This window comes from Podarcis cretensis, assembly GCF_951804945.1.
Source record: "Podarcis cretensis genome assembly, chromosome: 18".
NCBI classification, from domain to species: Eukaryota; Metazoa; Chordata; class Lepidosauria; order Squamata; family Lacertidae; genus Podarcis; species Podarcis cretensis.
The window spans coordinates 9,821,615-9,847,771 of record NC_137188.1 but is presented as its reverse complement, the minus strand read 5'-3'; the positions used below and the strand labels follow the sequence as shown (position 1 = coordinate 9,847,771).

General features: G+C 51.3%; 1 protein-coding gene across 2 annotated transcripts in view; it reads left to right on the top strand.

Moving 5' to 3' along the window:
* MIER2 (MIER family member 2) overlaps positions 1 to 19,515 on the top strand; it is a 32,105-nt gene extending 12,590 nt beyond the window's left edge. The window contains exons 4-13 of one of the 2 annotated variants that reach the window (XM_079960696.1): positions 234 to 359; positions 3,794 to 3,911; positions 5,923 to 6,029; positions 8,220 to 8,289; positions 9,058 to 9,209; positions 10,137 to 10,218; positions 10,971 to 11,065; positions 12,792 to 12,895; positions 15,042 to 15,178; positions 16,395 to 19,515. In XM_079960696.1, coding sequence (XP_079816822.1) covers positions 234 to 359; positions 3,794 to 3,911; positions 5,923 to 6,029; positions 8,220 to 8,289; positions 9,058 to 9,209; positions 10,137 to 10,218; positions 10,971 to 11,065; positions 12,792 to 12,895; positions 15,042 to 15,178; positions 16,395 to 16,849 — 1,446 coding nt within the window. In that variant the 3' untranslated portion in view covers positions 16,850 to 19,515. Of the gene's footprint in view, positions 1 to 233; positions 360 to 3,787; positions 3,912 to 5,922; positions 6,030 to 8,219; positions 8,290 to 9,057; positions 9,210 to 10,136; positions 10,219 to 10,970; positions 11,066 to 12,791; positions 12,896 to 15,041; positions 15,179 to 16,394 lie in introns of both variants that reach the window. The other variant, XM_079960695.1, reaches the window with a different exon arrangement.
* The last annotated feature ends 6,642 nt before the right edge of the window (positions 19,516 to 26,157 follow it).

Below are 26,157 nucleotides of genomic sequence, written 5' to 3'. Positions count from 1 at the left end.
CCTCTGGAACGAATTAAGTACTTAACCCGAGGTACCACTGTATATGACACAGCTGGGTGGGTCCAGCGGCCTCACTGCTTCAAGGCAGCTTCCTATCTCCCTGTAGTTTACCATGACATGCTGGCTGGTTCAGCTGCCAAGTCTGCGCCCTTAGTGCTCTGCCCGGCCAGCGTAGCTCCGGGGGTGGGGTAGGGGGCACCTTCCCTTCCTGACGAAGTTCTCCTGCCGTTCAGAACTCTGAAATGCCGTTTGAGGAATTGCTTGCACTCTACGGCTACGAGGCCTCTGACCCCATCTCCGAGCAGGACAGCGAGAGCAACGATGCCTCGCCCAACCTTCCAGACATGACCCTGGATAAGGTAAGTCCCATTTTCCCTGCCAACCGCCTTTCCCTGCTCCTAGTCCTCATGAGGGTCACCTTTAAGGGGGAGAAGCACAGCGACAGAAACCGAGATATGATAATGGCACCTTAAACCTAGGTTGTGGGCGCAACAAGGTGCGCTTTTTAAATAACAAGAATTTGTTGTTGTTGTTGTTTAGTCGTGTCCGACTCTTTGTGACCCCCTGGACCAGAGAACACCAGGCCCTCCTGTCTTCCACTGCCCCCCGCAGATTGGTCAAACTCATGCTGGTAGCTTTGAGAACACTGTCCCACCATCTCGTCCTCTGCCATCCCCTTCTCCTTGTGCCCTCCATCTTTCCCAACATCAGGGTCTTTTCCAGGGAGTCTTCTCTTCTCATGAGGTGGCCAAAGTATTGGAGCCTCAGCTTCAGGATCTGTCCTTCCAGTGAGCACTCAGGGCTGATTTCCTTCAGAATGGAGAGGTTTGATCTTCTTGCAGTCCATGGGACTCTCAAGAGTCTCCTCCAGCACCAGAATTCAAAAGCATCCATTCTTTGGCGATCAGCCTTCTTCATGGTCCAGCTCTCACTTCCATACATCACTGCTGGGAAAACCATAGCTTTAACTATACGGACCTTTGTCAACAAGGATTGTCCTAATACATATACTTTCTTTGTTCTTTAGTCATTTAGTCGTGTCTGCCTCTTCGTGACCCCCTGGACCAAAGCACGCCAGGCACTCCTGTCTTCCACTGCCTCCCGCAGTTTGGTCAAACTCATATCCGTAGCTTCGAGAACACTGTTCCACCATCTCGTCCTCTGTCGTCCCCTTCTCCTTGTGCCCTCCATCTTTCCCAACATCAGGGTCTTTTCCAAGGAGTCTTCTGTTCTCATACGAAGCTGAAAATGAACGAACTGTAGCTAAAATATTGTGTTCGTTTTTTCACACGGTCTAGTGCTTCTCCTGCCGAACCCCCTAATATTCTTAAGAGGGTCTCTTCTCCGGTCTTCAGAGAGTAGCTGGAAGTGGGGAGGCAGAAAAAGGTCCTCCCTTCCTTCCACTCTGCAGTTTTAATCTAATATCTTAGGCCCAGAGTTCGGAAACGGATCGCACTAATGAAATTCCCTGTTGCATATTGCGCCTAGAACAATGGGAGTTTAGAACACTGGAGAAGCACAAGGACCGATAAGCCCTTTGAGGTGCCCCCTCCCCTTTATAGAAAGGGTGTGGGGTAACTCCCCAATGAGGAAAGTGTGTGGTGTTTTCGACTTTTTTAGCTTAGGAAAAAGGCAAGTTTAAGAGGTGGCACGGTATTTATTACAGTGGACCCTCGGGTTACAGTGGTGCCCCGCAAGACGAACGCCTCGCTAGACGAAAGGGTTTTCCGTTTTGGAGGCGCTTCGCAAGACGAATTTCCCTATGGGCTTGCTTCGCAAGACGAAAATGTCTTGTGAGTTCCTGCGGGGTTTTTTCCCTTTCCCCCCCCCTTTTCCTAAGCCCTAAGCCGCTTATCAGCTGATCCGCTAAAAGCCGCTAAACCGCTAATAGCGCTAATCCGCTAAGCTGTCAACGGGCTTGCTTTGCAAGACGAAAAAAACGCTATACGAAGAGCCTCACGGAACGGATTAATTTCGTCTTGTGAGGCACCACTGTATGTTACCTTTGGGTTACGTAACTTTTGGGTTGCGAACGCAGCAAGCCCGGTAGTGTATACTTCCAGGTTTCGCTGCATGCGCAGAAGCATGCTTCACACGCGCGCAGAAGTGGCGCCTCATGTTGCAGGCTTTTCGGGGTACATAAGGGACGCGGGTGGCGCTGTGGGTTAAACCACAGAGCCTAGGACTTGCCGATCAGAAGGTTGGCTGTTCGAATCCCCGCAATAACGGGGTGAGCTCCTGTTGCTCGGTCCCTGCTCCTGCCAGCCTAGCAGTTCGAAAGCACCTCAAAGTGCAAGTAGATAAATAGGTACCATTCCGGCGGGAAGGTAAACGGTGTTTCCGTGCGCTGCTCTGGTTCGCCAGAAGCGGCTTAGCCCTGCTGGCCACATGACCCGGAAGCTGGACGCCGGCTCCCTCGGCTAATAAAGCGAGATGAGCACCACAACCCCAGAGTCGGCCACGACTGGACCTAATGGTCAGGGGTCCCTTTACCTTTAAGGACCCCCGGAACGAATTAAGTTCGTATCCGGAGGTGTCCACTGTATCATTATCACCATCATCATTGTTATTTATTAAAGATCTGTACTCCCCTTCCTCTGAAGATCGCAGGGCAGTTTGCGATTTATAGAATCAAGGGGAGAAAAGTTTTTCTCGGGAAGCTGTGGACGTCCAGCGCAGCCGAGTGTTGGAAGGCAGATAAAAGAAAGCCCTTTTTCACACAGCACACTGTTAAACTATGGAACTCCCTGCCACAAGACGCAGTCAACTTGGATGGCTTTAAAAGAAGATTAGACAGATTCATGGAGGAGGAGAATCCAATGGCCGTGTTCTCTCTCTAAAAGTGGGAAGTTGTTGCGTAAGCCACCGAGTTGGGGAATTCTGATTTCTAAAGCCATTTAGGGGCTTGAAGGCGAATATTAAAGCAAGGCTTCCATCATATAATAATGGTGTGTTTGTGTGTGCGTTTAAGAAAAACCTGGGTTAAAGCTGACCGAAATTCCAGAGGTAGCATTCTTATCAATTTACGATGGGGTGGAAGGTTCACAGGCTCACAAATTTTCTTGACAGCTGCACAAATTATGATAGCTAGGAAGAGGAAGGGGCAAGCAGGATATAAAATGGAAAAATGGTATGAAGAGGTGTGGGTTATAGCTCTTAATGATAAATTAACATGTGCCATTGGGACGCGGGTGGTGCCGTGGGTTAAACCACAGAGCCTAGGACTTGCCGATCAGAAGGTCGGCGGTTCGAATCCCCGCAGTGACAGGGTGAGCTCCCGTTGCTCGGTCCCTGCTCCTGCCAACCTAGCAGTTCGAAAGCACGTCAAAGTGCAAGTAGATAAATAGGTACCGCTCTGACGGGAAGGTAAACGGCGTTTCCGTGCTCTGCTCTGGTTTGCCAGAAGCGGCTTAGTCATGCTGGCCACACGACCCGGAAGCTGTACGCCGGCTCCCTTGGCCAGTAAAGCGAGATGAGCGCCGCAACCCCAGAGTCGGCCACGACTGGACCTAATGGTCATGGGTCCCTTTACTTTAACATGTGCCATTAAGGTAAGGCAGGGAATACGCAGGAGAAATGATTTGGAGGAGATGTGGAAGGTGTATGTAGAATTTGTACTTTTAAAATGGAAAGGGGTCAAACCATCGGAAGAGAGGTTGGATAGTTACAATGGAATGGTCTTGGTGGTGGGGTGCACATTTTTATTCTTATTTTTTAATGAGTATTACTTTGTCAAAATAAAATAATTTAAAAACAACAACACCCTTCCTTCATTCCTTCTGGCCAGGAGCAGATAGCGAAGGACCTGCTTTCTGGGGAAGAGGAAGAGGAGACACAGTCTTCGGCCGACGACCTGACCCCTTCCGTCACCTCCCACGACGCCTCAGACCTTTTCCCCAACCAGATGGGATGTAAGTTTTCTCTGTGTAGATGCCTCGGGAAAAAGGGAGCAAAGGCATAGTCGTATTTAACACACACGCAAAGGAAAGGCCAGCGGGGATCCTTTCCCTGCTTTTGCTTCTCTCGACTGGATGCTGAGGTCCAGCTCCGAGGGCCTTCTGGCGGTTCCCTCATTACTTTTAAAAGATAATTGAAGGCGGCCCTGTTTAAGGAAGTTTTTAATGTTTGATGCTGTATTGTTTTTAATATTCAGTTGGAAGCCACGTAGAGTGGCTTGAGAAACCCAGCCAGATGGGCGGGGTACAAATAATAAATTATAATAATAATAAATAAATAAGGATAAAAACGTGCACCCCACAACCGAGACCGTTGCATTGTACAGTGGTGCCCCGCAAGACGAATGCCTCGCAAGACGGAAAACCCGCTAGACGAAAGAGTTTTCCGTTTTGGAGGTGCTTCGCAAAACGAATTTCCTATGGGCTTGCTTCGCAAGACGAAAATGTATTGCGAGTTCCTGCGGGGTTTTTTTCCCTTTCCCCCCCTTTTTCTAAGCCGCTAAGCCGCTTATCTGCTTATCTAAGCCACTAAAAGCCGCTAATAGCGCTAATCCGCTAAGCCATCAATGGGCTTGCTTCGCAAGACGAAAAAACCGCTAGACAAAGAGAATCGCGGAACGGATTCTTTTCGTCTTGCGAGGCACCACTGTAAATAAATTATTATTATTATTAATTTAATTGCTGGCTCTTTCCTAACAGGTTTTGTTTCTATTTCTTTGTATTTTACAACGACGCTTTGAAACTCTGGGGGAGCCACCTCAAATCCTAACTTGGGAGAAAGTCAGGATATAAACACAAGAAGTAATAGTAATAATAATAATAATAATAATAATAATAATAATAGGAAAAAGGCAGCATATAAACACATGAAATGACAGCAGCAGCAACAAGACTGGCAGCTAGCCATCAAGCTAAGTGGAAATGCCACATTCAGGGGCAGTCTGCACCCAAATTCCTTCCTTTATCCGTTTGTTATAGTTACCGTGTTTTTCGCTCTATAAGACTCACCAGACCACAAGACGCACCTAGTTTTTGGAGGAGGAAAACAAGAAAAAAAATATTCTGAATCTCAGAAGCCAGAACAGCACGAGGGATCTCTGCGCAGCGAAAACAGCAATCCCTCTTGCTGTTCTGGCTTCTGGGATAGCTGCGCAGCCTGCATTCGCTCCATAAGACGCACACACATTCCCCCTTACTTTTTAGGAGGGCGAAAGTGAGTCTTATAGAGCAAAAAATATGGTACAGTGGTGCCTCGCAAGACGAAAATAATCCGTTGCGCAGTCTCTTCGTCTAGCGGTTTTTTCGTCTTGCGAAGCATCCCTATTAGCGGCTCGGAAAAAGGGGGGGGGAGGGGAAAAACTCGCAAGACTCGCAAGCCCATAGGGAAATTCGTCTTGCGAAGCGCCTCGAAAAACGGAAAACCCTTTCGTCTAGCGGGTTTTTCGTCTTGCGAGGCATTCGTCTTGCGGGGCACCAATGTATATCCCACCTTTTTACCTCCCAAGGAATTCAAGGGGCCAGACGTGGTTCTCCCCCTCCTCACTTAATCCCCACAACAGCCCTGTGAGATAGGCTTATGCTGAGAGGCAGGGACCAGCCCATCATTGCTAACCCAGTGAGCTTCATGTGGCTGGGAGGGGATTTGAGCTCCTGTCTCTCCCAGGTACTCCTCTCTGTTTAATCTCCACGACGATTCTGCAAGGAGGACTGGGCTGAGAGCCCCCCTGGGTCCCCCAGTGAGCTTCATGTGTCCGAGTGCAGTGGATTTGAACCCTAGTCTCTCTCAGGCCGAGTTCACCTTGCCAGCTCTCTGCCTGCGGGCTTCTAGTAAACCCCTGTGGCAAAGAGGACAGTGGAATTGAAGGGCCTCTGGCCTGCTGCGGACACAGGGCCCCTCTCGCGCGCTCCTTACGCCTTCCAGTCATTGAGCTTGTCTCTTCACCTTCCTCCCTTTCCGGAAAAAAAGCAAACTTCCTGGCTGATGGAGGCAAAGGCCGCTGCTCCTCCCCGTGTGCCTCCTTCTCGGCCGAGGACTCGGAAGAAGACGCCATCCTTGCCAACGAATGCAAGAAGGTAGGCCTTCGCGTCTGGTGGTGGGTGCTCGCCGTCCCCCACCGGGACAGGTGGGAAACAGGGAGGGGGCCCTGGCTAAGAGGAATTCTAAGAGAAGCTTCTTTCACCTATTACAGTATTTGGCCAGTATTGAAACATTCAGGAGTGCTGTTAGCCAATTGCCCATTGTTGTTATTATTTAGTCGCTTAGTCGTGTCCGCCTCTTCGTGACCCCCTGGACCAGAGCACGCCAGGCACTCCTGTCTTCCACTGCCTCCCGCAGTTTGGTCAAACTCATGCTGGTAGCTTCGAGAACACTGTCCTACCATCTCGTCCTCTGTCATCCCCTTCTCCTTGTGCCCTCCATCTTTCCCAACATCAGGGTCTTTTCCAGGGAGTTTTCTCTTCTCATGAGGGGGCCAAAGTCCTGGAGCCTCGGCTTCAGGATCTGTCCTTCCAGTGAGCACTCAGGGCTGATTTCCTTCAGAATGGAGAGGTTTGATCTTCTTGCAGTCCATGGGACTCTCGAGAGTCTCCTCCAGCACCAGAATTCAAAAGCAGCAATTCTTCGGCGATCAGCCTTCTTGATGGTCCAGCTCTCACTTCCATACATCACTACTGGGAAAACCATAGCTTTAACTATATGGACCTTTGTTGGCAAGGTGATGTCTCTGCTTTTTAAGATGCTGTCTAGATTTGTCATTCTTTTCTCCCAAGAAAATGCCCATTAGGCTCTGTCTGCTTTGGGGGCAGACGTTTTCACAGCTCGGTTAGGTTTTGCAGATCTGCTGAATCTTCATTGATATGGGCAGCTGCCCCTTTTCCCATCTTCAACAGACTTTTCCACCAGGCAACTTGGAAGCTGAAAGGTTGATCACAGTAGGACCAGGTTTTTCAGGGCAGGTCTTTGATCCCTTGCTGGCTTACAATTGTACTTACAACACTTCCCGGAAACTTTGCCCATCTTGGTTTTCCCAAGGTTTGCGGTTGGACCTCACTCGCGGCATTCACCGTTTTCTTCCGTTCCTTCAGGAAGGGATAAATAAGCAGTCAGGAAAATGGTTGGGAGATCACCCCTGTTCCGGGCAAGGAACAGAAGAGTTGTCTCGCCTATTGTCCTCTATGTGGGGCTACATTTGAAGGTGACCCGGAAACTACAACTAATCCAGAATGCAGCAGTTAGACTGGTGACTGGGAGCAGCCGCCAAAACCATATAACACCGGTCCTGAAAGACCTACATTGGCTCCCAGGTCATTTCCGAACACAATTCAAAGTGTCAGTGCTGACCTTTAACGCCCTCAACGGCCTCGGCCCAGTATCCCTGAAGAGTGTCTCCACCCCCATCGTCCCGGACACTGAGGTCCAGCTCTGAGGGCCTTCTGGCGGTTCCCTCGCTGCGAGAAGTGAGGTTACAGGGAACCAGGCAGAGGGCCTTCTTCGTAGTGGCGCCATCCCATCAGATGTCAAGGAAAGAAACAACTACTGTATCTGACTTTTAGAAGACATCTGAAAGGCAGCCCTGTTTAGGGGAGTTTTTAATGTTTGATATTTTATCATGTTTTTAATATTCTGTTGGGAGACACCCAGGGTGGCTGGGGAAACCCAGCCAGATGGGCAGGGTATAAATAATAAAATGTTGTTGTTGTTGTTGTTGTTGTTGTTGTTGTTGTTATCTATATCTAGATAGATAGATATGGGACGTAGGTGGCACTATGGGTTAAACCACAGAGCCTAGGACTTGCCGATCGGAAGGTCAGCAGTTCGAATCCCTGTGACAGGGTGAGCTCCCGTTGCTCGGTCCCTGCTCCTACCAACCTAACAGTTCGAAAGCACGTCAAAGTGCAAGTAGATAAATAGGTACCGCTCCGGCGGGAAGGTAAACGGCGTTTCTGTGCGCTGCTCTGGTTCGCCAGAAGTGGCTTAGTCCTGCTGGCCACATGACCCGGAAGCTGTATGCTGGCTCCCTCGGCCAGTAAAGCAAGATGACCGCCGCAACCCCAGAGTCGGCCGTGACTGGACCTAATGGTCAGGGGTCCCTTTACCTTTACCTAGATAGATAGATAGATAGATAGATAGATAGATAGATAGATATGGAAGAGGTTCTCCCCTTCCAGCTTACCTCCCAGAAGCAGGAGAGGCGAGGAAAGATTAGCACACTACTGACAATTGAATGATCCTGCTGTTGTTATTTGTTATTATCTTGCTCACAGGAGATCATGGTGGGTCCTCAATACCAGGCAGCTGTTCCCCTCCTCCACCTGAACAGGCATGGCGAAAAAGGTAGGCAAACTTCATCCATTGGGCCCTGACATGCTCCGGACTTTATCTTCATCCCAGCCAGCATTGTGTGTGTGTGTGTGTGTTCCAAGCTCACCAGGGGAGAGTAGAATTTGGCTCCTTAGGAAATGCCAGCGTCCTCTTTCTAAGAGAAGGAACTTTTATATATATAAAAACATCCTTCGCATTTGATTCCTTGCCTGGTCGCCACTGGTGAGCAGGGACTCCGTGTGGGCGAGCGGGCTCGGTGGAGGAGGCATGCGCCTTTCCATTCCTTCTGTCGCCACAACCCACTTGGTTCTGGGGTCGCTTTGGAGGGGAGGGTGTCCGCCCCACAGTCTGTGTCACTCAGCCTCCAGTCGGTTTAGGTAAAGGTAAAGGGACCCCTGACCATTAGGTCCAGTTGCTCATCTTGCTTTATTGTACAGCTTCCGGATCATGTGGCCAGCAGGACTAAGCCGCTTCTGGCGAACCAGAGCAGCGCACGGAAACACTGTTTACCTTCCCGCCAGAGCAGTACCTATTTATCTACTTGCACTTTGGACGTGCTTTCGAACTGCTAGGTGGGGAGGAGCCGGGACCGAGCAACGGGAGCTCACCCCGTCATTGCGGGGGTTCGAACCGCCGACCTTCTGATCGGCAAGCCCTGGGCTCTGTGGTTTAACCCACAGCACCACCCACGCCCCACGCCTGCCGGATTAGTGGAAGGTAAAAGTATTTGCTCAGGGTTGTCGATCTCAGACCCGCCCTTCGATGTTTCCTCTCTCCCAGTCTACGAAAACGACGACCAGCTTCTTTGGGACCCAAACATCCTCCCCGAGAGGGAAGTGGAAGAGTTCCTTTACCGAGCCATAAAGAGAAGGTGGGACGAAGTCTCGAACGCCAGTCTTGCAGAGGGGGACACGGTCAAGGACAATGAGCAAGTGAGTTCAGTGTTCATTCCCAAACAGCGCGTGAGATGGCAGTGTGCCGTGAGATACAAATCCATCTTTAAAGCTCTTGTGAGCCCCAGCCCTTGCCGTCGCAGAAGAGTCTGCCTGCCGCCTCTCTGCCTGAGTCTACTCCGTTCTTTCCTCCGCTTAGGCCCCATCTGCACTCTATATTTTTAAAGCCGTTTCATGCCACTTTAAACAGTCACGTCTTTCCCCAAAGTATCCTGTAAAGCAGTGTTTCTCAAACTTGGGCCCCCAGCTGTCGTTGGACAATTAATTAACAACAGTAATGGTTTTATTATTTATAGCAATTAAAGGTAAAGGGACCCCTGACCATTAGCTCCAGTCGTGACCGACTCTGGGGTTGCGGCGCTCATCTCTCTTTATTGGCCGAGGGAGCCGGCGTACAGCTTCCGGGTCATGTGGCCAGCATGACTAAGCTGCTTCTGGAGAACCAGAGCAGCGCACAGAAACGCCGTTCACCTTCCCGCCAGAGCGGTACCTATTTATCTACTTGCACTTTGACGTGCTTTCAAACTGCTAGGTTGGCAGGAGCAGGGACCAAGCAATGGGAGCTCACCCCGTTGCATTCGAACCGCCGACCTTCTGATCGGCAAGTCTTAGGCTCTGTGGTTTAACCCACAGCGCCACCTGTGTCCCTTTTATAGCAATTACAGCAATACAAACACAAAACCATACCATAAAACCATTAACAAGTTAGCAACAGGTTATCTATTAACTGTTTGGAAGGATGTGATCTTAATCTCCTGCATAGGCCTGGTGGAACAGAAACGTTTTCGGCAAGCATTTTAAAAATTGTCACAGAAGGTTCCTTCTGGAACTCTAGTGGCAGGGTGTTCCACAGGACCGGGCTGAAGTTCCCCACTTCTCTTAGACATGCTTCTCTTTGCTCCATAGGCGCTGTACGAACTGGTGAAGTGCAACTTCAACGCCGAAGAGGCGCTACGGAGACTCCGGTTCAACGTGAAGGTCATTCGAGGTGAGAGATTCCGGGGGATAGGGAATAATCCCCCTCCCCAGCCCTGTTGACTTTTCCAAGTGAAACAGTATCAACACACACTCTCCAAGGAGCTTAGTGGAGGTGGGGGCGGGGAGAACTCCATAGCTGTCAACTTACAGATTTGAAAATAAGGGACCAGCAGCCTCGAAAATAAGGGATCAGCAGCCAAAATAAGGCATTTCCCAAGCACAGGTATGTTCAACTTCTGAGCCCCTCTGAGCCAAAGGCAGAAAGCCCAGCCAGCAGCCAAACGAAGCCTCAAGCGGTGGTTCCCACAGCGCAGCAACCCGGCAAAGGGGATGCAGCAAGGGAAACCACCGTCACCTCTCCGCTGGGAAGCGCTGAGCAAAGGCGAGTCCCCAGGCAAGGCGGCCGATTTGATTGGCACAAGGCATGTAAGCTCCATTCCCCAGTCGTTCTTAGACTCCTTATTGGGTGAGCAACGCAGCCAAGCAACACAGTTGGAGCCTCCCTCCTCCCTGGCCGGCAGCGAGGGAGGGGGGGAGGGAGAGGAGCTGCTTCCTTTGAAAGCCGGGAAATTTAAGGGACATCATCAATAAGGGACAACAGCAGGACACGGCGCTGGGATAAGGGACTTTCCCACCAAATAAGGGACAGTTGACAGCTATGGAGAACTCTTCAGTCACAAAGAGAAACATCTATTGGAGAAGTTCTGCAAACTTTCAGCAGGCGTCTCTCACAAATAATTCCCCCCGTTGCTTCCGCTACAGATGAGCTCTGTGCCTGGAGCGAAGAGGAATGCAGGAATTTCGAACACGGGTTCCGAGTCCACGGAAAGAACTTCCACCTTATCCAAGCAAATAAGGTAGTTGGCCGTCGTGTGTATGTCGCCCAGGACAGCAGGTCTCCCTTTAATCACATGTGAAGCCCGGGAAAAGAGGAATAACCCTTTTAAATGCCCATAGAGCTGGAGGAGGAGGTCTGGGAGACGGACACAGTTTGCAACTACTGCTTCTAGCTCGATGTGCTTTTCAAGGCTCGGAGCAATTGTACTGGGTCTCGCACCCAGAGCCCTTGGAAAATAAAGTGTGCATGTATGTGTGTACAGTCGTACCTCGGAAGTCTAACGGAATCTGTTCCGGAAGTCCATTCGACTTCCAAAGCGCTGTGGAAGACCCGTCGGACATTTGGGTTCCAAAAAACGTTCGCAAACCGGAACACTCATTCTGGGTTCAGTCGTTCGGGAGCCAAAACATCCATTCGGGATCCAAGGTATTACTTACTGTACAGTGGTACCTCGGGTTGAGTACTTAATTCGTTCCGGAGGTCCGTACTTAACCTGAAACTGTTCTTAACCTGAAGCACCACTTTAGCTAATGGGGCCTCCCGCTGCTGCCACGCCGCCGGAGCACGATTTCTGTTCTCATCCTGAAGCAAAGTTCTTAACCCGAGGTACTATTTCTGGGTTAGCAGAGTCTGTAACCTGAAGCGTATGTAACCCGAGGGACCACTGTATGAGCTTTCTCTATTTCTGTCTCTAGGAGAAGGGAGGGGGTGGGTGGGGTCTCAAGACCTCAGGTGGGCTGGAATGTCTTTTATTCTTTTGCAATTTTGCTTAATTAAGAAGACTGCATTCAGCTTCCAAGGTTCAGCTCAGCAGAAACTTGGGTCTCAAGTTTGGGCACCAAAATCGCAGGGGCTGGGATGCGCCTGATCTGGCAACCCTATGGGTGTCTTCTGTGACACCCACCCACCCCAAAGTCAGGTGGGCCCATGGGCCTAAAAATATTGGTAACCTGTGTGCTACAGAAATGTAAAGTGTTATTCTTTTGTGTTGGAGAGAACCCTTTGCACGCTGATTATTAATCTCTCAGGCCTCCTGCCCCTCCCCCCCCCTTGAAAAAAATGTTTTGTAAGCCTCGTGCTTCCTGGAGGATTCTGGGACGTGTGCTCTGTTCACACAAGCCATATTTGCCATATTTCAAAAAGTAAAAAAAAAAAAACCAGGACCCCCCAAAGTTGGTGAGGTTTTTTTTTTCCCCACCAAAAAAATCCGCGATTTCTCTTTTTTTTTAATGAATATTTATTAGCATTTTCAATAACAACACAAAAACAAAAGTAAACAAAAAATACAAAAATACAAATGTACAAAACTTAAAAACAATTAAAAACACATAAAATTTCAATTGCTTATTTTCTTTTAACTTGCTTCTCAGACCTCCTCACACCTCCCCTTCTTGTATTCCAATTCAAATTATTAGCTCAGCAAATCCTTTTGACTTATTTCTCAACTTTAACTTGATAATTTATTTTAACATGTTATTATTCTTTTTTTCTTTCATCCATTTCCTCAATTTATTTTTACAAACCTTTTACAAAATAATAATAATAATAATAAAATCCGCGATTTCTCAGTTTACTTGCCAAAGATCCAGGACAAACCGCCTCCTTCTGGGAATTGCCCCTGGACGTCACTTCCGCCTTCGAAATCCCGGACGTATGGCAATCCCTACACAAATGTCGCTCCTGAGAGGTGTTCCAGAAGCCGTGACTTGTCCTAACCTTTTCCCTCTCCTCCCTTTTCCCCGCAGGTCCGCACCCGGTCGGTAGGCGAATGTGTGGAGTACTATTACATGTGGAAGAAATCGGAGCGCTATGACTACTTTACGCAGCAGACGCGGTTTGGAAGGAAGAAGTATGTTCCCCATCCACCACCCGGGAGTATCGTGGGAGCTGGGTGGAGCGCTGGGGCCTGTGTCCACAACACCGGGTGAATCGCAGGCCCGGGGGCTTGAGTTGGAGCAGGGGAGCTGGCAGCGGCGTAGCGTGGGTTGTCAGCACCCGGGGCAAGGCAAGTAATTTGCACCCCTAACCCCTAACCTGCCGCCGCTGCCAGCTTCTTCTTGCTGCTGCCTGGGCTGGGGTATTTACGGTAAGGTAGCCACGGCGGCGGCAGGTGCGTGTCAGGTGATCTGAGGCGAGTTGCCGCTGCCGCTGCCGCCCAAACAACGCCGCTTGCCCGGAGGAGGAGGGCGGAGAGGCGAGGAAAATGCAACATGGCCCAGCAACTGCAGTAGCAGCAGCGGCGACGGGGCTGTGAGGAGGGGCTGCCTGGCTCACCCTCCGTGGCCCTCATGCGCGGGGACCGCGGCGAGCGCTGAGAGCCGCTGCCTGCTGGACGCCTTCAGCCCAGACGCGCGCACAGCTCGTCGGTTCCACGAGACATGGGGCTCTGCTACAGCCTGTGCCCGAGGCTCTTCAGCGACTCCGGAGGCAGCGAACGCGCCCCCCCAGATGTTGCACCCGGTGCGGCCGGCCCCCCCCTGCACCCCCCATGCTATGCCACTGGGAGCTGGAACAAAGAAACAGAGGGAGCTGAAGGCCAGGAAACAAGAGAGGGGAAGATGGGGGGAGAGGAACACTAGGAAGCAGAAGGAAGGGAAAGGAAGCAGGAGGGAGAGTGAGATTTGGAAGTGGGAGAGGAAAACTGGCAGGTGCCTAGATTTAATCTGGAAGCATTTAAGGTTTAGCAGGAGGAGCGACACACACACCCTGGACAACTGGGACGCAGGTGGTTCTGTGGTCTAAACCACTGAGCCTCTTGGGCTTTCCGATCAGAAGGTCGGCGGTTCGAATCCCCGTGACGGGGTGAGCTCCCATTGCTCTGTCCCAGCTCTCGCCAACCTAGCAGTTCGAAAACATACCAGTGCAAGTAGATAAAGAGGTACTGCTGCGGCGGGAAGGTAAACGGTGTTTCTGTGCGCTCTGAAGTTGATCCCGGTGAGGGTTTGCCAAGCATGCCTTCCTCTTAGCACGTTTCTCCCTTGCGTCCTGAGTTCGAGCATCTTCAAAGCCCATGACACCTTTGGTAAAGGCTGTTCTCCAGCTGGAGCACTCACAGTGCACTGTTTCCCAGTTGTCGGTGTTTATACCACGTTTTTAAAGATTTGCCTTGAGAGAGTCTTTCAACCTCTTTTGTTGACCACCAGCATTACGCTTTCCATTTTTAAGTTCGGGGTAGAGTAGTTGCTTTGGAAGACGATAATCAGGCATCCGCACAACATGACCAGTCCAACGAAGTTGATGTTGAAGAATCATCGCTTCGACATGGGTGATCTTTGCTTCTTCCTGTGCCACACATGCTACACGGTCGTGGGCTGCTCCCCACTCTGCAGGAGGGCACCCCCCGCCCAATATTACCTTTCTTAAAAAAAAAACAAAAAAGAGTGACTAGGATTTGCAGAACCTGATATAGAATGTAAAACATGCAGGCGCTATTCTCAGAGTGTGTTTGTTTGTTTGTTACCGCTTGTAATTCCAAATGTGTAGGCCTGAAAATAGGGACGCGGGTGGTGCTGTGGGTTAAACCACAGAGCCTAGGGCTTGCCAATCAGAAGGTTGGCAGTTCGAATCCCCGCAATGACGGGGTGAGCTCCCGTTGCTCGGTCCCTGCTCCTGCCAACCTAGCAGTTTGAAAGCGTGTCAAGGTGCAAGTAGATAAATAGGCACCGCTCCGACGGGAAGGTGAACAGCGTTTCCGTGCGCTGCTCTGGTTCGCCAGAAGCGGCTTAGTCCTGCTGGCCACATGACCTGCTGGCCACAAGCTGTACGCTGGCTCCCTCGGCCAGTAAAGCGAGATGAGCGCCACAACCCCAGAGTCGGCCACGACTGGACCTAATGGTCAGTGGTCCCTTTACCTTTACCTTTAGGCCTGAAAATGTGGGGCATGGATGCCCCTTGATAACCACTCCACCCCCACCCACCCCCCCATAATCGGTTAATGCAGAGAGGGACATCATAATCTACAAATGTGTTTTGTTTTGCTTGCCTCCAACCTGTAGGGATTATGTGGATAATTTTTTGGATGGTGGCGAAGTAGAAAGTGCCAGTCGTTCGCGAGGTTCCCCACCCATCCCATCATCCACTGGATGCCTTGACTCTCGTTTCAACCCAGATCACCTGGCAATCGAAAGCACAGGTAGGCTGGTCGGAATTCCCCTTGTTAGGCTTTCAAAACTCCCGAGTCCTGGAAAAGCACATTTATTTGTCATTTACTACAACTTACGCTGCTGCTTAATTTCATTAGTCTAAGCAGTGTACAGGGGTGCGGGTGGCGCTGTGAGTTAAACCACAGAGCCTAGGACTTGCCGATCAGAAGGTCGGTGGTTCAAATCCCTGCAACGGGGTGAGCTCCCGTTGCTCGGTCCCTGCTCCTGCCAACCTAGCAGTTCGAAAGCACATCAAAGTGCAAGTAGATAAATAGGTACCGCTCTGGCGGGAAGGTAAACGGCGTTTCCGTGCGCTGCTCTGGTTCGCCAGAAGCGGCTTAGTCCTGCTGGCCACATGACCCGGAAGCTGTACGCCGGCTCTCTTGGCCAATAAGGCGAGATGAGTGCCACAACCCCAGAGTTGGCCACGACTGGACCTAATGGTCAGGGTCCCGGAACGGAACCCGGTCACAAAACAAGGTACTACTGTTTCGTGAAATTGTAACGCTGTCATCACCCTATAGTGATGGACATGTTGGATTTTTCAGCTTTCAGATTCCAAAAATGAGGGGGGTGAAAATGTTCTAACATGACTGGGAATTCAAAAGATATTTTGGTTCAATTAGTATAAATCCGTTTTCTCCCGAAATTGCAACCTTGCTATGAGGGAGGGCATTCCCAAGCTGGGGCACCGCCACCAAAAAGGCCCTGTCTTGGTGACTCCCATTTTTAGAGTGTACAGTAGTTGAAATCAAGTACCGTATTTTTTGCTCTCTAAGACTCACTTTTTCCCTCCTAAAAAGTAAGGGGAAATGTGTGTGCGTCTTATGGGGCGAATGCAGGCTGCGCAGCTATCCCAGAAGCCAGAACAGCAAGAGGGATTGCTGCTTTCACTGCGCAGCGATCCCTCTTGTTCTGGCTTCTGAGATTCAGAATATATTTTTTCTTGTTTTCCTCCACCAAAAACTAGGTGCGTCTTGTGGTCTGGTGCATCTTATAGAGCGAAAAATAAGAGAAAAATACGGTACTTAACCCGAGGTACCACTGTGGCAACCTTGCTGGGGGGGCGGAGGGCATTCCCCAGCTGGGGCACCACCACCGAAAAGGCCCTGTCTTGGTGACTCCCGTTTTTAGAGTGTGCAGTAGTTGAAATCAAGTACCTGTGGTGTGTGAACCAGGCTTTTGCGTGTCTCCCCCCCTGCACAGAACCTTTGAGCATCGAGAGCGCAGCGTGCAGTTTGGGCAGCACGAGTGAGTCGGGCCACGGCTACGAGTACAGCACCCCTTCGGAAACAAACTGTTCCTTCGACCCCGCCGAGGAAGCCGCCACCGGCAGCCGTGCCCCCGCTTTCCTGCAGCACCCGCCGAACCCCCCTGAATCCGGCTTCTACCAGGTGGCCGCAGCCGGCAAACAGGAGCCACTGCGGTGCTCGGGGAACGCCCTTGCCGTGGACTTCGCCCTCCCCAGGAACGTCGCGGAGGGGCTGCCTTTAATTTCCGGCCACGTGGGACTGGACAGGGATCCAGAGACGTTGGTGGCCCCCGCTCAAGTGTCCTTATCGGTCCCAGATTTCAGCCTCCTCGGCATTGGAGATGTAAATAGCTTCCTGGCAGCTGCCTGCCCAGCTCCCAGGGGTCACTCGGAGTCCTTGTCTCAGTGACTGCAGCCTGCGTAGGGGTCCGCTGATGGACGAAAGCTGACTCTGGCAAGACTGGCTGGAATTGCCCTTTGGGGAGGGGGCACGGAGACGGGTCAGCCTATCGTCACCCTTCCCCCGCACACTCCCCCGGGGCCACGAGTGCCGGTCAAGAGCCGTCCGGTCCTCGCTTTTCCAAATCGCAGGGGGCGGAAGGGGCGCCCACTGCTCTTCCTGCCCCTGTGCTCGACGTCCCTCTGGCGAAACCAAACGCCTCCGTCGTACTCTCTCGCACAGCTTTGCAAACGAGAGAGAGAGAGAAAGCCGATGGAGGGGAACCTGTGACCCCCATGGGGCCGTTGTAGATGGGGGGCAAAGCCATGCAGGGGGCAGACAAAGTCTTCCTCCGCAACAACCCAGCCCTGGGCAAGCTGGATTTCCAGCATCGCCAGCCGAGAAAAAAACCCCGGCGCAATGCGGGAGGCCGCAGAGATAGAAAGGGTTGCCAGGAGCACTTTTAGAGAAGGATATGTATCAGTGGGGCGGAAAGCTTTCACGCACGGCGCGAGCGGACGTGGAACACAACTGGTCCCGAAGGTCCAGAGCAAGCTCATTTGGGCACTTTCCTTCAGTTGTGGCGGCACCTCTGTTTAGTTTCGTTTTCCGTAGCAGCAGGGGACGTTCCTTTTTGCCAAACCTTGCGGCCGCATCCTGGTTTGCCATAGGGTGGGTGGAATCGCCACCCTGCTCCCGCTTTCATCCCTACGCAAGCACACTGCCCCAGGCCTTTTTTTAAGGCACCCTCTTATCGGGACCAGCCTTCTGGGCAGAAGGAGAAACTTCATCTCCTCCAGCAGCAGCCTGCATTGCGAAGACGGTAATCCGCACGTCGCAGCCTTCCGAAGATGCATCAGCTTCTGGGTGACGGGTTGGGGAGGACGTGGAGGGGCAGAACGGAAGAAGGCTCCCTGGTCCTGTTGCCAAAACTGCACAGCTCTCAGGCGGGGTGTGGGGCGCGGGGCGGGGCGCTCCAGGGGTTGACGTTCGCCGTGGCAGTCCGGCTTCCCAAAGCCAGCAAGAATCTGCGCGTCTGCTTTTGCCGGAAGAGAGGCAGTCGGGTGACGGCAGGAGCACAGGGTTGGAGTGCCAAACTGAGACTCCGGGTAGGGAGGTATACGTGCGTTCTGTGCGTGAGAGAGAGCATGAAAAGCAGGTGTCCCGTCCTGTTCCCCCAACCTTGCCCAGTTCGGCCAGCTGGCAAAATACTACGAGGACGATGGGGGCGGACTCCGTGCCATTCAAACCTCCTTGTCTCCCTCTTCTTCCATTTTTCTCAACCTCAGCCATGGGGAAGCTTTTTTCCTGTTGCTGGTAATACGGTATATCCCTTTCCCCTCATCATTTTCATTTTGTGGTGCAGGGCGATGGTGGTTTGTGGCAGCATTCATACCCTTAACCTAATTTCGCCCTGAGCATCGGTCATCCACCCAGACATTCACTCTTTCTTGGTCATGCAACTAGGGGCTTTTCTTCCAAACTGCGGGAGCTGATAAGGTGGGGAGACAACCTCCTGAACCTCTCTCCTGTGTCTGTCTCCCTGCATAAATCTTGGTTCCCCACCCCACACACCACCCCGCATTTCCACGAAGGCAGTTTCCAGGTGGCAGCCATGGGTTGCAGGCTCTAATAATCGCTTCGTTGGCCTCGTGTGATGCTAGTGGCAGCAATCGTGGTTAGCGAAATAGCCTCCTGTTGCACGGTTCGTTCAAAAGTCGGGAGAGTCTTGCACAAGTGTCGTGCCGGCTCTGATCAGGGAGGCAGGCGGCAGATTAAGAGAGCTAGAGAGGGCTCATTTATTACTAAATGTGGGGCTCCTGGTCGCGGACCCAGCAAACGGGACACATTGTGTTGTTGCACCAGCTCAAGTGAGACTCAAATGTGCATCCTACTTTGAAAATTCACAGCACTTGGCGAAGACGCAGCTGCTGGAAAACTCCAATAAGTGAGTTGTGCAACGGGTATCTAATACCACCCTGCACTCGCAAGTCGTCCCGGGCCGCCGCTATTCCATCGGCTGCCCCGTGGCCGTCTTGACTACGAGGCGTCAATGAGGCGTCAACCAGTGGCTTGAACACCAGCCGTGCTGCTCTGGTTTGCAGTTTTCCTTTGGTGTAGCATTTTGCAGCTGAAGTAGGGCCACGCATTCCGTCGGGCCTTAAGTCTTCTGCTTCCTCTTCCCTCTCTGCCCACCTACCCCCACTTTTGCTTCCTTCAGTTCACGCCAGTCCAATCTGGACCTTCCCCCAGACAAGCCCATTCACAGCTCTCAGGGGTCCAGTTTTCTTCCTAGGAGTGCTCTGGATACAAGCCAGAGGTGCTGCTGCTGTAGGGTTGCATAATTTCCTTTGCACGGGTCGGGAATGAGCCTTCAACTCAAATCTCCCCCACTCAAATCTCTTGGCATTCCCCTATAGACCGTAGAGAAGACCTTAGGAAAACAGTCGCGTCTCCATCCCTGGGGTGAAAACGCAGTGGTACCTGGTCTGCTTCCTCAAGTCACCCAGGTGTGAGCTGGGCATCCTTTCCTCAGCCAGCTGCCTCTAAAAGTCCCAGAACTTACGGCTGTTCCATTGACTATACTGGTGGTCAGACGAAACGGGAACGGAGAGATCTCCGGTTCCTGGAACTTTTAAGAAAATGGGTTTGCGTGTGTCCACTGCGTTGCACCCAGGGATATGTTTCCCCACCCCATTTGCCCAAGCAGCCTCTGTAAAAAAGGGTGGAAGTGAAATTCGACCCACATAGATGCCCATGAAGCACCCTCACCTGTTCATAATATCCCTTTTTTATTATTTATTTAAGGGATCCTTTCTTGCAACATTTAGGAGACTTTCTCTCCACCGACTCTCTGCCATCTTGTTACCTATCTCCTATTTCATTTCTCTCCCTTCTCTCTCCCACCCCCCCTAATTTCATATTTTAATATGTCTAATTTATAAATGTATTCTTTCCCACCACCCCTCTCCCCGCAGAAAAATGTTTGTTTACAGGTTGTGGGGAAGCGGGATATATATAGATATATATAGATATATATATGCCGCAGAAACTTGTGTGTGTCTTGGGGTGACGGGGTGTTCCACGAAAGGGAGAGACAGACCAACAGCTTTTCTCTCCTCTTTCCCTTCCTTCCGCCTCTCAGGGAGGGGAAGGGATGTCGTGAACGAAGCGTGATTCCGATGATACACCACGCCCCGGGCGCGCCATTGACACGTTCTGGTGAGAAGCGCGAAGGGTCTCTCCACTGTGAAGTGAAAACTGCCTTGAATACCCTTCATTTATTTATTTAATTATAAAGCCTATGTTGGAGGAAACGACAACAGGGGAAAAAAAAACAGACGAAAGAGTCGAGTTTTTATTTACTTTTTTCTCCTCCCGCAGATAATGCCCGCAGCAGTTGCTTTCTGCTGAGAGCCAGTGTGGTGTAGTGGTTAGGAGCGGTGGACTCGTAATCTGGTGAACCAGGTTCGCTTCCCCGCTCCTCCACCTGCAGCTGCTGAGTGAGCTTGGGCCAGTCACACTTCTCTGAAGTCTCTCAGCCCCACTCACCTCAGAGTGTTTGTTGTGGGGGAGGAAGGGAAAGGAGAATGTGAGCCGCTTTGAGACTCCTTCGGGTAGTGATAAAGCGGGATATCAAATCCAAACTCCTCTTCTTCTTTCGCTCTGGAATTCTAACAGCAAAAAAGTAATAGTGCCACTGTATTCTGCTCTGGCCAGACCTCACCTGGAGTACTGTGTCCAGTTCTGGGCACCACAGTTCAAGAAGGACACGGACAAACTGGAACATGTCCAGAGGAGGGCAACCAAAATGGTCAAAGGCCTGGAAACGATGCCTTATAAGGAACAGCTAAGGGAGCTGGGCATGTTTAGCCTGGAGAAGAGGAGGTTAAGGGGTGATATGATAGCCGTGTTCAAATATATAAAAGGATGTCACATAGAGGAGGGAGAAAGGTTGTTTTCTGCTGCTCCAGAGAAGCGGACACGGAGCAATGGCTCCAAACTACAAGAAAGAAGATTCCACCTAAACATTAGGAAGAACTTCCTGACAGTAAGAGCTGTTTGACAGTGGAATTTGCTGCCAAGGAGTGTGGTGGAGTCTCCTTCTTTGGAGGTCTTTAAGCAGAGGCTTGACAACCATATGTCAGGAGTGCTCTGATGGTGTTTCCTGCTTGGCAGGGGGTTGGACTCGATGGCCCTTGTGGTCTCTTCCAACTCTATGATTCTATGAAAACCTCTGCGGTTTTGAGAGGTTCGGTCAGCTCCCTCGATTCAACGACGGCATCCAAAACGCAGGCGAGCTCCTGCTCCTCAATCCCAGGAACTGTCATGCAAAGTTTGGCCAGGAGATCGGAAGGGGCCATGGGGCAAAATTTGGTTAGGTTTGGTGCAGTCTTGAAACGCTCCCATCTGCTATCTTGATTCAAAATGGTATCTGGCTGTATCCAAACGTAGGGGGGGGGGAGCCTTTTGATCCTTCGGTATACCACCTTGGAACCTTGGGTTACGGTGTCTTAGTGGCTGAATGTGGCCCTCCAAAACTCTCTGGCCCTTGGTACTCTCCCCTGATGCCACTCCCCTTTTGCCAGGACACACCCCTTTCCACGGGCCACGCCCCTCGCCTGCCCTGCCCCTTCCTCAAGTGTTTTTTCGTGTCTTGCTGGAAATGTGACTCCAAAAACTGATCATTCTTCCTCCTCACCTTGGTGAAGGATGCGGAGGATGGTTTATTTGTAGAAGGTGGCCTTCTGTGCAAAGGTAAAATTTGCATCACTCTGCTCTCCATTGGCCCTCGGGAAGCTGCCCAGAATGTGAATCCGGCCCCCAACCCAGAAAAACTTCGCACCCACTACATGAGATGCTGCTCTGTCCGTAAACTTATTCATTACTCCAAAGAGTAAGGGGCAATGGTCACATCCCAACCTTGCCAATACAGTGGTACCTCGTGTTACATACGCTTCAGGTTACATACGCTTCAGGTTACAGACTCCGCTACCCCAGAAATAGTACCTCGGGTTAAGAACTTTGCTTCAGGATGAGAACAGAAATCGTGCTGCGGCGGCACGGCAACAGCAGGAGGCCCCATTAGCTAAAGTGGTGCTTCAGGTTAAGAACAGTTTCAGGTTAAGAACGGACCTCCGGAACGAATTAAGTACTTAACCCGAGGTGCCACTGTATCATAATTGTGAGTTCAGCAGAGTGCCATCCCTTTGCAGCTTAAAAAGGGAAGCTTGGATAAGCCTTTTGGTTTAAATAATCCAGGATGCTTTAAGGCAGACTGAATTCGCCTGGTATTTCCCCCCTTTTCTCCCTCTTTAAACAACAACAACTTCTTATTTATACCCTGCCCATCTGGCTGGGTTTCCCCAGCCACTCTGGGTGGCTCCCAACAGAACACTAAAAACACAATAAAAGATCAAACATTAAACACTTCCCTAAACAGGGCTGTTTTCAGATGCCTTCTAAAAGTCAGATAGTTGTTTATTTCCTTGATATCTTGAAGGGAGGGCATTCCACAGGGCGGGCGCCACCACCGAGAAGGCCCTCTGCCTGGTTCCCTGTAACCTCACTTCTCACAGGGAGGGAACCGCCAGAAGGCCCTCGGAGCTGGACCTCAGTGTCCGGGCTGAACGACGGGGGTGGAGACGCTCCTTCAGGTATACTGGGCTGAAGCTGTTTAGGGCTCTCAAGATCGGCACCAGCACTTTGAATTGTGCTCAGAAACGTACTGGGAGCCAAGGTCTTTCAGGACCGGTGTTATGTGGTCTCAGTGGCTGCTTCCAGTCCCCAGTCTGGCTGCTGCATTCTGGATTAGTTGTAGTTTCTGGGTCACCTTCAAAGGCAGCCCCACGTAAAGCGCATGGCAGTAGACCAAGCTGGAGATAACCAGAGCATGGACCATGTCACTACACAAACCGTCTCATGAAAGGTGAAAATAACAAGTTACTCACTCGGAGTACTTGTTGGAAGAGTAACACACAACAGGCAACTTTGTTCAGGCAGGCTTAAAATGGTAATTTGGTTACAAAGTTGTGCTTAAAGGTAAAGGGACCCCTGACCATTAGGTCCAATAGTGACCAACTCTGGGGTTGCGGCACTCATCTCGCTTTACTGGCCAAGGGAGCCGGCGTCCAGCTTCCGGGTCACGTGGCCAGCAGGACTAAGCCGCTTCTGGTGAACCAGAGCAGCGCACGGAAAAACTGTTTACCTTCCCGCCGGAGCGGTACCTATTTATCTACTTGCACTTTGACGTGTTTTCGAACTGTTAGGTTGGCAGGAGCAGGGACCGAGCAACGGGAGCTCACCCTGTTGTGGGGATTCAAACCGCCGACCTTCTGATCGGCAAGTCCTAGGCTCTGTGGTTTAACCCACAGCACCACCCGCGTCCCTTCCTGGCGGTCGTAGAGTTATGCAAATGCAAATAAGTTCTCATTTGCATCGAATTATGCTTTGCTGCTTCTCCAACCTCTCGAGGGGGACCTCGCGGGCATCCTTTTGGCACCCAATCTGAGCAGGCCTCTTTCTGGAGCCGTGAGGGGTTTCTCTAGAAGGGAAAATGGGGAGGGGAGCAGGGCATCATCATTTTCCGTGCGTATTTTGACACCGGCAAACCCCTCCAAGCTGTTCCTCTGTTGCATTATTTGAAGGCTGTCGTCACCGGGAACAGGGAGATCTCTGAGTCTGTCACACGTACGAGTCTTCCCCTCTCTCTCCCCCCACCCCTCAATTCCACTAGTTTCTGGGGGGGCTCCAATGCCCTCGGAAGCTCCTGAAGGAGAGCAGAAGACCGCAAGACCACCTGAAAATAAATAAGCCAAACCATGTGTCTACCAGTAACGAAACAGGAGAAATTTCCCACTGGTACGTATTTAATAATAATAATAATAAATTATTATTATTATTATTATTATTATTATTATTAATACCCTGCCCATCTGGCTGGGCTTCCCCAGCCACTCTGGGCAGCTTCCAAAAAAAATACTAAAATACTTGAATTAATCAAACATTAAAAGCTTCCCTAAACAGGGCTGCCTTCAGATGTCTTCTAAAAGTCTGGTAGTTGTTGTTCTCTTTGACATCTGGTGGGAGGGTGTTCCACAGGGAGGGTGCCACTACCGAGAAGGCCCTTTGCCTGGTTCCCTGTAACTTCGCTTCTCTCAGTGAGGGAATTGCCAGAAGGCCCTTGGTGCTGGACCTCAGTGTCCAGGTAGAACGGTGGGGGTGGAGATGCTCCTTCAGATATACTGGACTGAGGCCATTTAGGGCTTTAAAGGTCAGCACCAACACTTTGAATTGTGCTCGGAAACATACTGGGAGCCAATGCAGATCTCTCAGGACCGGTGTTATGTGATCTCGGTGGCTGCTCCCAGTCCCCAGTCTAGCTGCCGCGTTCTGGATTAGTTGTAGTTTCCGGGTCACCTTCAAAGGTAGCCCCACGTACAGTGCATTGCAGAAGGCCCCAAGACCACCTGGAAATAAATAAGCCAAACCAGGCATCTCCCAGTAACGAAACAGGAGAAATTTCCCACTGGTACGTATTTATTACAATTATATCCTGCCTTCCCTCTGAGGAGCTCAAAATGTGGTTCCCTCTTGTACAAACCCCTCTCACACATTTTCTGCTTCACCCAGAGACGTTTTGCCGGCCAGAGAGGGCTGGCCGGCAAAAAGAGGACGAGCCTCCTCTGTGCTGGCCCTAAATAGGGCAGACCCGGCCGGGATTCCCCTGTTCTCGCGGGGGCTGAAACCAGCCCCCGCTCATGTGGGGGTGGGCGTGAAGCCCGCAACCCCACCTCCTGGGCAGGCCGGAAGTGGCTTTCCCAAGCACCTCAGCCTAGACCATTTATGAAGCAGCAGAAAATCCCCCCTTGAAATTCTGGAAAAAATTCTACCAAACTGGCCAGCAGAGCGGTTCATAAATGACTCCGGTCAAAAAGGCCAACACGGAATGTTCACAAATATTCACAGGTGAGGGACGCTGAAGTTGCGCGAGACGTTCATGGGGGGCGGGGTTCAGAAACCCTCGCTGATTTGTTTCACCCAGAGACATTAGCTTCTTCCCACACACCTGTCACAGGTCAGCAATTACACGGTCAAAGACAGAATTGGCAAAAACATGATCGCCACAGACTAGCTTGCTTGCTTACTCCAAGGCCACCTCAGCTCCTGGCGCCCGCCACCCTCTGGCCAGCCCCAGAGGCGCCATTCGCACAGGGAGCTTGCAGCCGGGGCTGCTGCAACCAACAGCTATGCAAGCCTTTGGGAGACAGAGACGCCAGAGGGCATTAGAGGAAGGAAAGAGGGACAGAGGCCAGTGCATAGCTGTCAATCGTCCCTTATTTGGCAGGAAAGTCCCTTATCCCAGTGCCGTGTCCCGCTGCTGTCCCTTATTGACCCTTAAATTTCCCGGGTTTCAAAGGACGCAGCTCCTCTCCCTCCCTCCTTGCCGGCCAGGGAGGAGGGAGGCTCCAACTGTGTTGCTTGGCTGCGTTGCTCACTCAATAAGGAGTCTAAGGACGACTGGGGGGGTGGAGCTTGCATGCCTTGTGCCAATCAAATCGCCTTTGCTCAGTGCTTCCCAGCGGAGGGGTGACAGTGGTTTTCCTTGCTGCATCCCCTTTGCCGGGTTGCTGCGCTGTGGGAACCACCGCTTGAGGCATCGTTTGGCTGCTGGCTGGGCTTTCTGCCTTTGCCTCGGAGGGGCTCAGAAGTTGAACATACCTGTGTTTGGAAAACCCCTTATTTTGGCTGCTGATCCCTTATTTTCGAGGCTGCTGGTCCCTTATTTTCAAATCTGTAAGTTGACAGCTATGGGCCAGTGTTGCCTGCAGCAGCCCTGACCTTCCTTCAAGGCACCCTAGGTTGCCATGGCACACTGGTCAAAAACCACGGTCCGAAGGAAAAGTGGGACATTCCAGGGTCAAATCAGAAAGTGGGACGCCCCTGGAAGATAGGAACACTTGGAGGGTCTGTAAAGTTGGCACGAGTTTTACATTAATGGCACCTGGACCATCCTCTTGAATCTCCTACCCTAAGATGTGCAAGTGCTTGCTTAAACACTTTTTAAAGGTAAAGGGACCCCTGACCATTAGGTCCAGTTGTGACCGATTCTGGGGTTTTGGCGCTCATCTCGCTTTATTGGCCGAGGGAGCCGGCGTACAGCTTCCGGGTCATGTGGCCAGCAGGACTAAGCCGCTTCTGGCGAACCAGAGCAGTGCACGGAAACGCCGTTTACCTTCCCGCCGCAGCGGTACCTATTTATCTACTTGCACTTTGAC